This window comes from Aquarana catesbeiana, linkage group LG01 (genome assembly GCF_042186555.1).
Source record: "Aquarana catesbeiana isolate 2022-GZ linkage group LG01, ASM4218655v1, whole genome shotgun sequence".
NCBI classification, from domain to species: Eukaryota; Metazoa; Chordata; class Amphibia; order Anura; family Ranidae; genus Aquarana; species Aquarana catesbeiana.
This window is the reverse complement of record NC_133324.1, coordinates 901441175-901457978: the sequence shown is the minus strand read 5'-3', so window position 1 is coordinate 901457978 and position 16804 is coordinate 901441175. Positions and strand designations below refer to the sequence as shown.

The following is a 16804-nucleotide window of genomic DNA, read 5'->3' as shown; positions in this document are numbered from 1 at the left end:
GAAGTGGGCTCTGGCATGAGTATAAGTCTTATACATTTAGAGGGGTAGCATCTAAAGCCACTGTGCAAAAGTTGGGAGTGGGTCAGCAGTTTTACTCCCCACAAGCCAGTGGGAAAATTAAAAGGTATAATACTACTTTGAAAAATTAATTTACAGGAATGAAAAGGACTGTTCTACTGTGTTTAGAGGTTAAATCCTTCAGGGACACACCTAAAAAGAATTTGAACTTTTACTTTTAGATAAGCACCAAATAGTGAACTTTGATTTTATATTTCATTTGCATAGATCTTTAACTGAATCTTTAACTTGGATGTTCCCAAGTGTTTCTTTTTATTGACAGATCTTGAGCTAAGGACACTTATTGCTACTTCAGTCCTGGAGACTGGGGAGTGGTCAAGCAGCACCATGCCGAGTTTCTGGAGCCTCCTTGGTACAGACCCTTCCAGGTATTGCTGACACTAGCAGCCATTAAGCTTAAGGATGAGTCACTCGGATCCACATCTCATTGCAAAAAAGGTTTTATGATTTCCATTAGCTGGGATACCAGCCATGGAGGAGTCACTGTTCGATGAGAAAGCCACTTCCTAAACCAGATGGAGCCTTTCATTAAGGAGTTGTCCAAAATATTTAGAGACAAGGTTCTGTGTCACTATATGCCCACATCCAAAATATCATACCAAAACTTATAGAAAAGGACTTTAAAGGGCATATAGATCTTGGCACTAGGTGAAAAAATCTGTCATAAAAACATAATATTTATTATATAAATGTTAAAAGTGCATAGAACACCACATCCTATGCTAAAACATTGGGTTGACATATGTTTTACACATGACTATGAGATGAGAAGAAACACATTTCACATGTCAGCTCAACACATTTTGAGTAATCTTCATCAGGAAGAGATGTGGACTAAGTCCATGCAGTAGAACCCGATCATTTAAAAACAAAGGGTATATGTATTTCCTGAAGACCAATGAACGTGGACCATCATTTCCAGAAGGAAGCACATATGAGAGATGAAAATTCGAAGAGTACCCAGATCTTGCACAAGGGACACCATAGATATCCGCCATGCCCAAAGGGGACTACTGTATTTGACTCCAACTTTACAAAGAACAGCTGACAATTCACATGGGATCTGAAAAGAGGAAAAAACTACAGGCTCCAGGGTAGTATCACAAACGTGTCGCCTATTCTGCACCAAGTTCAATGTCCAACAGGTCTCTGGTACATGGTGCCAAGAACTATATGCCCTTTAACCATTTGCCGCCCGCCATATAGCAGAATGACGGCGGCAAAGTGGTTTCAATACCCTGACTGGGCGTCATATGACGTCCTCAGGATATTAAGCCGCTGCGCGTCTCACGGCTGATCACGATGTAAATAGGAAGAGTCGGTGATCGGCTTTTCCTCACTCGCATCTGACAGACGCGAGTAGAGGAGAGCCGATCGGCTGCTCTCCTGACAGGGGGGCCTCTGCTGATTGTTTATCAGCACAGCCCCCCCTCGGATCCTGCCCAGGACCACCATCATGCCGCCCAAGACCACCAGGATGGCCATCCACACTGGACCACCAGATATGCCCCCCCTAGACCCCCAGGGAAATACTAATCTGTACCCAGGCAGCTGCCAATCAATGCCCAGGCAGCTGCCAATCAGTGCCCACTCACAATGCCTACCACTGCCAGTGCCACCAGGGATGCCTATCAGTGCTTCATATCAGTGCCCATCAGTGCCACGTATCAATGCCCATCAGTGCCACCTATCAGTGCCCAGCAGAGCCGCCTATCAGTGCCCATCAGTGCCGCCTATCAGTGCCACCCATAAGAACCAATCTTTGCAGCCTTTCAGTGCCACCCATGAGTGCCCATCAGTGCCGCCTATCAATGCCCATCAGTGCTGCATATCAGTGCCACCCATCAGTGCTGCCTACCAGTGCCCGTCAGTGCCTGCTCATTGGTGCCACCTCATCAGTGCCGCCTTATCAGTGCCTGTCAGTGCTGTCTTATCAGTGCCCATCAGTGAAAGAGAAAACTTACTTATTTACAAATTTTATAACAGAAACAAAAGCAAAACTTTTATTTTTTTCAAAATTTTCTTTTATTTGTTTAGCAAAAAATAAAAACCGCAGAGGTGATCAAATACCACCAAAAGAAAGCTCTATTTGTGGGAACGAAATGATAAAAATTTAGTTTAGGTACAGTGATGGATGACCGCGCAATTGTCATTCAAACTGCGACAGCACTGAAAGCTGAAAATTGGTCTGGGCAGGACGGTGTATAAGTGCCTGGTATTGAAGTGGTTCAATTCCTATGCTATGAGTTTTGGCAGTTTTGGTATCATTAACATAATTTTTGCTTATGTGCTGCCTTTTGGCAGTGTTGTCCTGGCAATCTGTGTTTCATCTGCTTCTACAATGAGTCTAGGCCTTCCTTTGTGTGAAGAATGGATTTTTTTTATTTTCTGGTTTCCTTTGCCATCTATTGCTAAAGCTCCATGGATCCACAATGCTTTGGTGCTACTACACAGTGCTATTGAACTGCTCGGTGTGTGTCCATTATCCTGTAACTGTTTTTGGGGGACCGTCCCTAATTGTAATTTCCTTTCGTGACTTTGTAAACTGATTTCTTTTCCAGGGGAAGTTTGAGAAGAACACTTCCCGTCCTTGGAAACATCATAATATTAGCCTTACATTAGCAGGATTCCTGCATCTGGCTGGTCTTACTTTAAATTGTGTTTTGGTATTTACTGTTGTAACAGTTGCTGTAAAGGTGTAACGGTCACACAAAGTTTTCCGTAGTAGCAACAGCTACAAGTTCAGGTTGGGACAGGTACCTGCCGAAGGAGGTCGAATTTCTGGTTAGGAAGAAAGCCTTGAAATGCTTTTTTAAATGCCATTAATAACGATGACAAGGGGGGGGTCTCCCTTACTTTGCTAACATGCCCTTGACATGAAGGTTATTAAATGTCATGGTATCCCATTAACTTTTAAAATGTTTAGTTCCCATTGGTACTTCTTGTGTGGTAGGAGCGCCTTATGGCCATACACCATGTGATCAGCTGATCATATGTAAACAGACTTGCCGGTTATCGACAGTCCTTTCTTCCCATGCTGTGTCTGTGTGAGGAAAGGAGAGCCGTTAACCAGCAAGGCTGTGAGTACATTGTTTATAATGATAATTCGAGCACTGATGAGTGAAAATGCTCCAAAACACCTCCCTCCCTCGCTTAAAAAAAAAAAAAAAAAAAACGCATGTGGGAATGCGAGTTCCCGCTATGCAGATATGTGAAAGCACATGAATGCTTTATTGGTGCATAGGGGAGCTGGAATTTAGAAAAAAAAGTGAACTTTAATGTAAAAGATTTATATTTGGGAGGTATTATGCCGCGTACACACGAGCGGACTTCTCGTCGGACTGTACTCCGAAGGACTTTTCAACGGAGTTCTGACGAAACGCACTTGCCTACACACAATCCCACCAAAGCCCGATCGTTTTGAACGCGATGACGTAAAGGAAGTTCAATAGCCAGTAGCCAATAGCTGCCCTTGCGTCGTTTTCGGTCCGTCGGACTAGCATACAGACGATCATTTTTTTCGATAGGAATCGAGTCCGTCGGAAAGATTTGAAACATGTTTTATTTCTAAGGTCCGTCAGAATTTTTGACAGAAAAGGTCCGTTGAAGCCCACACACGATCGAAATGTCCGATGGATTCGTTCCGTCGGACCTTTTCTGACGGAAAGTCCGCTCATGTGTACGCGGCATTACATGGCAATACTAATACACCGTATCTGCACTTGGAAAAAGAAAATAATCAATCAATATTCACCAATCTAATAATAGCAGCCAGCAAAAAAAAGTTAATTTGATCTTGCCCTACATACAAAAATAGGCACAATTATGCAGCGCTAAGTAACATGATATGGTCCATGAGCATTTTGGTGGAACATGAATCTCTTCATATTTATATGCAGAGTAGAGGAAACACCGACACCAACTACAGAGGTGATATATACAGAGGGGAAAGGAATTATTTGATCCCCCTGCAGATTTTGTAAGTTTGCCCACTTACAAAGAAATGAAGAGTCTATAATTGTTATCATAGGTTTACTTCAACCACTTACTTACTGGGCCCCTTCCTGCGCAGGTCAATTTTCAGCATTCAGCACTCTCACACTTTGAATGACAAAAGCGCTGTCATGCAACACTCCCAAATTACTTTTTTATATTTTTTTTCACAAAAATTAAGCATTCTTTTGGTGGGTTTTTTATTTTTTGCTAAACATACAAAAAAAGGAACGAAAATTTGGGGGGAAAAAACAAAACGTTTTTCATATTTTGTTATAAAATTTTGCAAACAGGTAATTTTTCTCCTTTACCGATGAGATGCCACTGATGGGCACTGATGAGGTGGCACTGATAGGATGCACTGATGGGCACTGATCAGCAGGCATTGTTGAGGCTGCACTGATGGGCACTGATAGGCGGAACGGAGAGGTGGCACTGATCAAAAGGGATTGATGATGAGGCACCGATGGGCACTGATCAGCAGGCACTGTTGAGGCTGCACTGATGGGCACTAATAGGCGGCACGGAGAGGTGGCACTGATAGGCGGCACTGATCAAAAGGGAATGATGATGAGGCACCGATTGGCAGCACTGATGGGCACTGATAGGGGGGACTGGTGGGCACTGATTTGCAGCACTGGAGGGCACTGATTTGCAGTACTGGAGGGCACTGATTTGCAGTACTGGAGGGCACTGATTTGCAGTACTGGAGGGCACTGATTTGCAACACCGGTGATCGCGCTAACAGCATGAAGAAAGAAAAAAGCCAGAAACTGGCTTCTGTTTACTTCCGTTATCAGTTGTCATTGGCTGACAGCTGATCACTTGGTAAATGGCCCGCTGTGATTGGCCCTTTGCCCTGCTCTGTGATCAGCTGAGTCCCAAGGACTCGGCTGTCCTGTTAGTACACAACAGCTCAGCGGGGGAGATCGTTGAACTAACCTTGCATGGTTAGTACAGCGGCTCCTGACCGGAGCTGTCAGTTTTCTTTTCGTGCAACCCCGCAAAAAAAACGGTAGCATGTACCCGGCTTTACTATGTCTGCAGGGTAATTTCTCTGCTTTCTAATCTTTGCTTTTACTTTGTAACTTTTCTCTCCTAAATAAACTTTCAAAGCCTTATCAAGGATCCTCATCTAGAGTAAATTTGTACTTTAAGACTGAACATAGCTAAATAAACAATAGAAATACACAGTTTAGTTGTTTGAGTTGATTCACATTGCACTACCAGGAGGATGACATCACTTTCTCTGTTAAAGTGATACTAAAGGTGTTTTTTTTTTTTTTAATAAAATAAAAAGATGTTATACTTAACTGTTCTGTGCAACAATATCCTCTTTTTTGGCAGTCCCCCACTGGTTCTTTCCCCTCCTTCTTCCTCCAGGTGTCTCCATAGCAAGCCAAATGCTAATGGGGCACCTGTGTGTGCATGCTCCTGAGCTGTGTGCGTCCATAGACACACACACAGCCTTGTTAAGCCTCGCCCCTGCTCCCTCCTCACAAGTGTATGACAGCAGCAGGAGCCAATGGCTCCCACAGTGTCTCCTGTGATACCAGCGAGTGAGGGGAGCGGTGCTGCAGCCGGAACAGTGCTGGAGCGGTAACAGAAGTCAGGTATGTGTTTAGGAGGAGAGTGGCCGACAAGTTGAGGGGAGTTTTTTTACCTTAATGTAGAAAATGCATTAAAATAGGACTATGGGCAAACTTTTTTCTTGTATAGAGTAATGAAGGGTTATAACCCCTCAGTTTATTTTTTGCCACCTGCGCCCCATTGGGGAGATTTACCTTCACTTCCTGCCCCATAGCCAAAACAGGAAGTGAGATAAAATACCTTCAAATTAAGGGAATTTCTTGGGGACCCCCAGGTCACCAGGACTAATGGCCCTATTGGGCCATTAGTTCTGGTGAGTTTTTCGTTCATTAGTTCATACTAATTAGTTTATTCGTTTTTTTCCCTCTATTACTTTTATGGGGACAACCAAAAATTAGGGTTTTCTTTTACTTTCACTTTCGGTGATAAAGGTAAACAGGACAAATAGAGAGGATGAATCTCCCTAACAGGGGTAAAGGTAGCACTAAAAACCTAATAGGCGTTCTAATCCCTCTCCACTCTATCCAAAACTAAAAAAAAAAAGTTTTGCCTTTAGTTATACTTTAAGGTAAAAAAAACAAAAAACATTTTGACCTTAAAACCACTTGTGCAACCAAATATGTAAAACCCACATTTCATATTTCTGACATATGCCTGCTCTACCATGTACTTGTATGAGAAAATATTCTCTTCTCTTTGTTTTGCTTCCTATGTGTGAAATCCCTGTCACCCCCTTTTGCTTTCCTATTAAAAACTAACCACACTAGGTACGAGAGCACAGTGTGGTCAGTTCTCTAGCTGTGCTGGGAACTCAGTCTGCTCTTCTTCAATGATCAGACTTGTCCTGGCACACCCCACCTGCACAGCTATTTACTGGGAAGACCAGTGTTTCTGCTGTTTCTCCTCCCTGAGCTCCCCATGCAGCTGAGAACAAAGGGTATGTGATCAATTATAAAAAAGGAGAAAGGTATTATGTTTTATTTTATATCTATACACAAATGTTCTGCCTTTCATTACTATTTTAAACTGGAAGGGTTGTTTTGCAAGGTGAGGTTTTACATATACTTTAAGGGCTTCTTCCTCACAGCATGTCTTTATGACTGAACCCTGAGGAAGTAGTGCATCGTGGCTCAGAATCATCTGATTTATTTCCTTTCTTTATAATGGACTGGCTTCTTTTTTTTTTTTAAATAAATCACAAATCTAAACTACTGGGGCATACTGGTAACTTTAAATTGGACCTGTGACCTCTAGCACCCACTAATGACCTAGATGCATGTATGCTATGTTGATATTTCGTTGAAGATGTTCCCCATCACTTTCTGTCCTGGTGATAATGGAAGTGAATGAAAATTTCCAACTCGGACACACCCAGTGATAAAAACATGACCCTAGTTCTAACCCATTTCTTTTGTACCTCTGACTAGAGTGACTTGGAGCTTTCACAGGCCTGTGGTTCCAGCTGATCATAGCAGAGTGGAAGCAAAGGAAATATAAGTATGTCCATGCCAGTGTTGTTTTCATCAGCGGCATCCTTACAGTGATGAAAACAAAACTAAAAAGTACAGCACATTTTTGTCCACTGATGAAAACTATGACGAAAATCAAATCCGTTTTCGTTAAGTAATAAAAACGGGACAAAAATGGCAAGAAGGGACGTTTCCCCTCATGAACTACTGTATTTATCGGCGTATAACACAGTGCATGCATGTTTTACGCCGATATTCGTTTTTACTAACGGGGGCGGGGATTGGGCGGTCTGCCCTGGGTGCCACACATTGGGGGGGGGGGGGGGGGGTTGGTGCCAGGCCGGCCGCCCCACCTTTCCTGGCCCCGGGACAGCACTGCCAGCATAGTCTTAGGAAAAAATCACTTCCAGCCCCTTCTCCTACACCGCTCCTCTTGTGTCACTCTCATTGTAAAACGAAGCTTGTAAATACCAAAATTGCTCCACTCTTGTCGGCTGCTCTCCTCCTCCTGCTCCTCTAAGTGTTGATTTAGATTGGAGGAGGAGAGCGGTCACATGACTATCCATGAAACAAAAGAACGAAGCTATTGAGGTATTTAGAGACTTTGATTTACAATGAGTGACACAGGAGGAGTAGTGTATTAGAAAGGGGTGGCAGTGATTTATTCTAATTTAGAGTATGCTGCCAGAGCTGTCTCAGGAGACTGGGGGTCTCCTGGGAGTGCAGGGGGGCTGTGTATTGTGCAGAGGGGGGGGGCTGTGTATTGTGGGGGCTGGGTACTGTCAGAGGGTGGGGGCTGTGTATTCTGGGGGGGGTGTACTGTGCAGAGGGTGGGGGGCTGTGTATTGTGGGAGGGTGTACTGTGCAGAGGGTGGGGGGCTGTGTATTGTGGGGGGCTGAACTGTCTCCACTAGTTATATGGAAAAAAACAAACAAAAAATGTGCAGAGGGTGGGGGGGCTGTGTATTGTGGGGGCTGTGTACTGTGCAGAGGGTGGGGGATGTGTATTGTGGGGGGCTGTATACTGTGCACGTTCGATTTTAGTTGACTAAAATTATTTTATTCAAATAAAATGTACTGGAGATTTTAGTCAACTAAAATACGATTACTAAAATGGGACCAAAACTAAAATGGCATTTTAGTCAAAGACTATGACTAAAACTAAAACACTTGCAGAACACTAAAATTGGACTAAGGACTAAAATGGCATTTTAGTTTAAGACTAAAACTAAATTTAAATGTGCTGCCAAAATTAACACTGGTCCATGCAGGGCAATGCAACAAGGTCACTTAAAAAGACCCCATCACCACATCCACCCCATCACTAAACACAGTGAAGTTGATTTACTAAAACTGGAGAGTGCAAAATCTGGTGCAGCTCTGCATAGAAATCAATCAACTTCCAGGTTTTATTGTCAAAGCAAGCTGAAGTTAGAAGATGATTGGCTACCATTTACGACTGCACCAGATTTTGCACTCTCCGGATTTAGTAAATATACCCCAGTATGACAATCTACAACCCCAATTAAAATCTAAAAATGCAAGGTAAAGCTCTATCATGCAACGAAGAAGCCATATCTGAACATGCCCATGTTCCAGAAATGCCACCCCCTTCTCTGGGCCAAAGCTCATTTAAAATGGTCTGTTGCAAAGTGGAAAACTGTTCTTTGGTCAGACAAAGCTAAATTTGACCTTTTTCTTTTTTGGCAACCATGTGTGGCCGGTCCTGAATAAAGAGGAGAGGGGCCTTATGGCTTGTTATCAACGCTCAGTTCAAAAACCAGCATCTCTGATGGTATGGGAGTCCATTAGTGCGTATGAAATGGGCAGCTTGCACAACTGGAAAGGTACCATCAATGCTGAAAGATATATCCAGGCTTTAGAGTAGCGTATGCTCCCATCCACACAACGTCTTTTTCAGGGAAGGCCTTGCATATTTCAGCAGGACAACGCTAAACTGCACACAGGCAGCCCGAGTTACAAACATCCAACTTACATACTACTCATACTTACAAGAAGAGGGAGACAACAGGAAGTCAGAGGAAATCTACCCCTAGGAAGGAAAATTCATGGGAAAAAGGTGTCTCCACTGAAGCTTTATCACCAATCCTGGTTTCCACGATAGCCCAAAATTTTCAAAATCTACCCCTAGGAAGGGAAATTCACTCCTGTAATGCCGTGTACACACGGACTTTTCAGCAACAAAAGTCCGACAGCCTGTTCGATAGACTTTCGACGGACTTTTGGCGGACTTCTGACAGACTTTTTAACGAACGGACTTGCCTACACACGATCACACCAAAGTCCGACGGATTCGTAAGTGATGACGTACGACCGGACTAAAATAAGGAAGTTGATAGCCAGTAGCCAATAGCTGCCCTAGCGTCGGTTTTTGCCTGTCGGACTAGCATACAGATGAGCGGATTTCTGGGTCCGGCGGAGTTATGACATAAAGATTTGAAGCATGTTCCAAATCTAAAGTCCATCAGATTTGCGACTTAGAAAAGTCCGCTGAAGGTCCGGTAAAGCCCACACACGATCGGATTGTCCGCCGGATTTGGTCCGTCGGCCCAGTCCGGTCGAAAAGTCCGACCGTGTTTGCGCTGCATAAGTTATCATGGGAAAAAGGTGTCTCCACTGAAGCTTTACCAGCAATCCTGGTTTCCACGACAGCCCAAAATTTTTAAAATCCAATTGTCACAGGGTCAGAAAGTGAGGTGAAAGCTTCTGAACAGGGGCACAGACAGCAAAACAAACTTACAGGGTTGTTAACCCTTCCCTATGCTATCCAAAAAATGTAAAAAAATATTTTTTGGGCTGGAGTTATACCTAAAAAATGTACCTGTTCCAACTTGCATACAAACTCAACTTAAGAACAAACCTGCAGAAACTATCTTGTTTGTAACCTGGGGACGGTCTGTACTGCATTCTTTGACACCAGCATGGCTTCATAGTAGAAGAGTCTAGGTTCTTAATTGGCCTGCCTGCGGTCCAGACCTTTTACCAATTGAAAATATTTGGGGCATCTTGAAATGGGAAAATACAACAAAGACCCAGAACTGTTTTCTATTGTGAATAAAATATAGGTTTACTACTACGTATGTCAAAAGAGTGAACCTTTAATCACAATCTGATGGCTGCAGTATCAGCCATCAGTTTGTGTGGGTTTTGTTTAGCCGACTCCTGGCCTAAAAGTGAAAGTGACGCGGCAGCTCCATAGCTGCTGATCACTTTCACAGAGCCGGCAGTGCAGTGCCATACCCCAGCCCATCCCCCCCCCCCCCCGGCTGGCGGCCCGCTCCCCACAGAGTGATTGCTGTGATGCAAGTGATGTCACTTCCGGATTCAGATCCATCATTTCCTGGCCAGTACAGCCAGGGGACACATCTAACCAAGCCGGTCTGTGCTTGGTTAGATGGGTTGAAGGGCAGGGGAGACATTGGATGTCTATTAGACCTCTATTGTCTTCATAAAGAGTACTGGTCACCTGCCTAATGCTATCACATAGGGGTTTATTAAACCCTTGTCATAGTAATCAAGTAAAAATAAATTAAAAGTTAAAAGAAAAAAGTAAAAAAAAATTCAATTGTAATTAAAAAAAAAAATATATATATATTTTTTTTAATTGCCAAAACCCCTGTTGCCCCGTACACCTGCGCAAACGCAAGCCCAGGCTGTGCACGTATGTAAACCGCGGTCGCACCAAACATGTGATATATCGCCACGAACGTCAGAGTGAGAACAATAATTCTAGCACAAAAGTTCCTAGCTAACTCTAAACTGATGAACTGTAAAGTCTTTTGAAATGTCACCTATGGTGATCTTTGGGCACCATAGTTTTTGGCGATATCGCGGGCCCATGTAATTTTTAAGACATGGAATGTTTGGGATCTATTTACTCAAAGCAACCTCATCTTTTATATTTTAACCAAAAATGGGTATTCTATGGTGTGTTTTTGCACTAAAATTAATTTCATTATATTTTTTCCTGAAAATTTGCATTTAAGAAACAGATGCGCCAAAATCATGTGGCATAAACATTTTATTACCCTTTTATTCTACAGGGCCTCTGCTTTCAGAAAATAATGTTCTGGGGGTTTAAGTAATGTAATGGCAAAAATTAAGATTTTTACATTAAAAAAAAAATTGCTCTGGAGCCAAACTTCATATAGGCATACTCACAGAAGTGGTGCCCCTACTGCAAAGATATCAGTCCTACAATGCTGGTAGAAGATCAACACTTCCCGGAGCATCAGATGGTGGGACTTCCAGGCCGCAGGTCACCTGATGCAGTCCCACTTTATTATTAGGAGACCCACCTCCCCTACCCTGATCCTCCGCAGTAATATGGGCATGGATAACTCACTGGTGCTGGGTGTACAAGTTTGGCACATAAAATAAAAATGTGCTTTGCAAGAAAAGAAAAATGGGAAGTGTCACCCACACAGCTCTGTGGCACAATTTCAAAGGAGGAAATGCTATTTATAAGACACCCATTACACCAACCTTATTTTCAGAACAAAAATAATATATATTTAGAATCACAGCAAGCATATGACTAAATCACTTGCTGTGCTTACTTAATCCTGTCTAAATGCACCTGCAAGCTCAACAGCAGCTTTGAGAAAATATTTATCACTGCAAAGGCTAAAGCTGACGTTTATGCTGCATACATTTTGCCTTCCCTGGATCTCCCCTCCTTAGCCATTTTTTTTTCTTAATAGAGGGGAAGGATAGGAACCCCTGTTGGGCAGGACAGGAAGTGAGGGAAAATCTTTAAGGGCTTACTGTATTCACACTAGTTATACTCTCTAACGAGTGACCTACATTTGTATCACTCTTTAGAAAGTATTTGACAGGTGATGAGGAGGCGCTGCATCGCCTTCCCACCACCTGCTTTAACCTCTTGCACTAGCTCGCCGCAAACCCGCGTACGGGGGCGATTGTAGAGTGGCCCCATTCACTTCAGCGATAGGGGATATAATTCCTGCCGCAGCATGTGCACACCCCTGGCCTCTGTAGCTAAATAAGGTAGCTGTTGGGGGTTTTAAAAGTACAGCTCAACCGCAGGGTTTTACTGCCCCCGACCGCTACTGTAAACAAGCCCTAACAGGGACAGAGACGGCATTAAAAATCTGACAGGGGTTCTAGCCTTCCCCTACATTACTATAAAAAAGCATTTTTATTTCTGTCTGTTTTTCAATTTGAGATTTCTCTCACTTCCTGTCTGGTGAAACTGTTGTCAGCAGGACAGGAAGTGATGGGAAATCTCTCTAATGGAGTTCTGGACAGAAGTACAGCAGACAGCAGATTCTAATGCTGGCCATACACTATATGAAAAATCGTCCGAAATTCCATCATTTAGACAGTTAGTTCGTTTTTTGGCCAGTTAATGGGCACAAAATCGATAATCGTTGGGACATTTTTGAGCCGAAAAATTTTCTGCCAAATGAACGATAACTTGAAAGTTATCATTTATATGGATTAGTTATATGGAAAAAAAACAAACAAAAAATGCATTCATTTATGTCTACTGAACGATTTATCATTCATTACATGATGGCACTATCGTTTGTGCTCACGGCCAAAGGTTCGTTTTTCGAAAATGGGTTTAGCCGATTTTTCGTATAGTGTATGGCCAGCATAACTTTCCCACACACTATCCAAAACAAAGATGAAAACTAAACTTTTTTTGTAGCAGGGAAGTAGGGAATAGTTATAACCCCAGTCACATGTTGAAGATTTCCCTTCATTTCCTGTTTCAGAGACACAACAGAAGTGAGGAGATTTCTCTGGAGTTGAAGTGATTGTTATTTTTTTTTTTTTAAAACATGAGACTTTACAATCATAATATGCTTGCCTCCTCTGTGCAGTTGGTTTTGCACAGGGCAGCCTGGATCCTCCTCTTCTCGGGTCCCTCTTCCCTGCTCTTGGCACCTCCCTCCTGTCCATTGCCCCTAGAGCAAGGAGCTAGCTCAGGGGGCACCCGAACAAAGCTGCAGCTATGTGTGTCCATTCAGACACAGAGCTGCCTTCGGCCCCATCCCCTCTCTCTCTTGATTGGCTAACTGACTTTGATTGACAGCAGCAGGAGCCAATAGGGCTACTGCTGTGTCTCAGCCAATCGGGAGGGGAGTCCCAGACGGCCGAGGGACTAGTGTGGACTTAGGGGGTTAGGGGGTGCTGGGGAGGGTGCTGCACAAAGAATGCTTTTTATCTTGATGCATAGAATGCATTAAGATAAAAAACCTTCTGCCTTTACAACCCCTTTAAAGTGTCATTAAACCCACATCATTAAAAACTATCAATAAATGGTGTATTACATGCTGTCCATACTCAGTCACTATGGGATTCGTTTTCTGTATTCTGCAAAAAACCTGGTTGATCCTGCTGTTCTCTGTCTCCCCCTCCTGTCCATGTCCCCCACTGCAGTTGGGGATTTTGCAGAGTAGTGTTGGCAGCCCTGCACATGCTCAGTTTTCAGTGAGTTTCTATGCTGAGCATTTAATCCCTATCACGTCTCAGCAGCCCATGTGACTATAGAGTCACACATGTGGGTGTATACACAGTGATAAACGACAGCGCACTCTCTCCTCCGTGCCCACTAACCAGCTAAACACAATGGGGGAGGGATTCTGCATCTTAATTGATGGAGGCTTCACCTCCCTGTTATTCTAAGACACAGCCTGTGCCTGGCAGAAATGTGCCCACACCATGTTATTGCAAATAAGAATAAAGATTTGATTTGAAATATATATTTGTATGACCATTTAATACAGTTGTTTGATATCAATTATTTATTTTTACTCTGTATTCCAAAGGCTGTTTTTTTTTTTAACATGTGATCAGCAGCAGAGGACCAGAAGCTGCAGACAGGCTGGGAAAGATCTGGGTCATGTTACAGCTGTAAATTGTTTAGGAAAAAGGTACTTAGCTGTTTTCTTTTTTTTAAATAATTACAGTGCCATCATCCATATACAGAAATAGAAGGGGCAATGTAAATTAAACAGTGCGTATTTGGTGTCACTTTAAGCTTAGGTTCAGACTAGTGCGATTCAGGATCCGCATTACTCCTCTCCCATCAGGCAGTTCACACTGACTTCTGCGAACCGTTGCAGGTGTCATTACATTGATAATGACACCCCCAGATCGGTTCACAGATCGCAGTGCAAACTGTGAACTCGCACAGGAATCGGATCGCGTAGGTGAGAGGGCGGAGGGAAAAAAAAGTCCCTGCACTTTTTTCCTGCGAATCTAATGCGAGTTCAGCCATACAACTGTATGGCTGAAATCGCATCTCACAGACATCGCATGTGATCGGCACCGCATGCGATGTCTGTGATCGCAGTAATGTAAACCTGGGCTAAAGCGGTTCTTCAGCCTGGTTTTCAAAGATGAATAGTCAGCAGCTATGAAAACTGGGGGGGGGGACGGGACTTTCAGGATACCTTGCTCCCCCCCCCCAAAAAAAAAAAATGGTGGCAAGGGGAAAACCCATCTGAGTTGTCACTGAAACAGGTGTCTCCATTGGAAGTTTTTCCCTTGCCTCCTGCAGTGACAACAACGGTAAATCTTTAATTCTTTGATTTGATGTTTTGGAATGTTAGACTCATCAACTTGAACCTGACGGATATGAACCATGTGGCCAAATACAAGTGACATATATCCACTTTGAACATGGCTGACTCACCAGTGTCTCATGCTTCAGCATGGCTTGCAACCACAGGAAGTCCACGTGTTTGAAAAGGACGGTGACAAACAGACTGTTACTGAAATACTCCTGTTCAGAAACCGGAGCCCCCTCGGGATACGTCATCCTCATGGTGGTTTTATTTCCAACATCCTGCTCATATCTGTAGACTGGAGCATTGTTTAGTCTAGGATACACAAAGACAATGAACAGATTAGTTGGCATTATAATTTAAACAAGAGATATAAGACAAGGAATTTGTTTCTAGAATATCTCAAGATATATTAGGAAGTTTCTGGGTTTATGTAGTGCTAATATATCATGGCATAGTTTATGGAGCACCATTCACATCAGTCCTTGCACGCTAAGGAGTTTACGGCTCAATGTCTCTACCACACACACACATACACCGAGCAGCCAAAAAAATATGACCACCCACCATAATTCGTTAGACCCCTTTCACGCTGGAGGCGTTTATAGCGCCTGTAAAGCGACTGAAAAATGCCTCATCTGCAATCCCAGTGTGCGCTGGCAGGACGTCAAAAAAAGTCCTGCAAGAAGCTTCTTTGAGGCGCTTTAGGAGCGGTATATAAACCGCTCCTAAAGCTCCCCTGCCCACTGAAATCAATGGGCAGTGCCGCCGAAGCGCCTCGGCAGCGGCGCTTTCAACCCTTTATTCAGCTGCTAGCGGAGGTTAAAAGAGCCCCGCTAGCGGCCGAAAAAGCACTTCTAAAACGATTATAAAACGCCGCTAGAGGCTTTACTCCAGGGGTCTCAAACTGGCGGCCCTCCAGCTGTTGTGAAACTACAAGTCCCATCGTGCCTCTGCCTGTAGGAGTCATGCTTGTAACTGTCAGCCTTGATATGCCTCATGGGACTTGTAGTTTCGCAACAGCTGGAGGTCCGCCAGTTTGAGACCCCTGCTTTACTCTATGGAATAACACTGGTGTTCAAATTTTTTTTCCATCATCAAAGTGCCAGGCCAAGGGTCAAAACATAGACACCTTGCACAGACAGGGAAAGTCTACCAAAGCAAGACAACAATCTAGATCTTTAGAGATTGTCTCCTTAACCACTTCAATATTGGGCACTTTTAACCCCTTCCTGCCCAGGCCAATTTTCAGCGCTGTCACTTTTTGAATGACAATTGCACATTCATGCTACGCTGTACCCAGATGACATTTTTATAATTGTTTTCACACAAATAAGGCTTTATTTTGGTGGTATTTAATCACAATTGGGTTTTTTATTTTTTACTAAAAAAAAAAAAAAGACCGAAAAATGTGAATAAAAAAAAGTTTTTCTTAGTTTCTGTCAGAAAATTTTGTAAATGAGTAAATTTTCTCCTTCACTGATGGGCACTGATGAGATGGTACTGAACGGTACTGATGAGGAGGCACCAATATGCAGCACTGAAGGGCACTGCTATGCAGCACTGATAGTTGGCTCAGATGTGCACTGGTAGGCGGCACTTATGGGGAATGATAGGGGGCACTGATGGGCAGGCACTGAAAGGCAACACTGACTGGCATCACTGATGGACACAGATTGACATTACTGATGGGCACAAATTGGCACCACTGATGGGCACATATTGGCATCAATAATTGGCACTGTTGGGGCTGTACTGATAATCAGGGCACTGAGGATCAGTGCCTTGATTATCTGTACAAGTCTCCCCTGTGAGGAGATGCTCTGTCAGTGTGAGGCGAGGAGAGCCGATAACCGGCATTTCCTTGTTTACATGTGATCAGTTGTGATTGGACACAGCTGATCACATGGGTAAAGAGCCACGTCATCGGCTTTTTACAGAGATTGGGGTTGCATCACCGTGCTGCGCACCCGGGCAGACTGGGGCAATGTCATATGATGTCACCCCAGAAAAAGTGAGCACCCCACCCGCCGTCATTTGTCTAAATAGCAGGCAGAAGGCGGTTAAACAACTTTAAGGAACTTTAGGCATAACTTTTTTCATTTGGATAGA

General features: G+C 43.5%; 1 protein-coding gene across 4 annotated transcripts in view; it reads right to left on the bottom strand.

Moving 5' to 3' along the window:
* The window catches only part of ST3GAL5 (ST3 beta-galactoside alpha-2,3-sialyltransferase 5), a 248597-nt gene that overhangs the window by 15960 nt on the left and 215833 nt on the right, over window positions 1-16804 (bottom strand). For all 4 annotated transcript variants that reach the window (XM_073610968.1, XM_073610966.1, XM_073610967.1 and 1 more), the window contains exon 5: window positions 14821-15007. In XM_073610968.1, the coding sequence (XP_073467069.1) occupies window positions 14821-15007 (187 nt within the window). The remainder of the gene's footprint in view (window positions 1-14820; window positions 15008-16804) is intronic.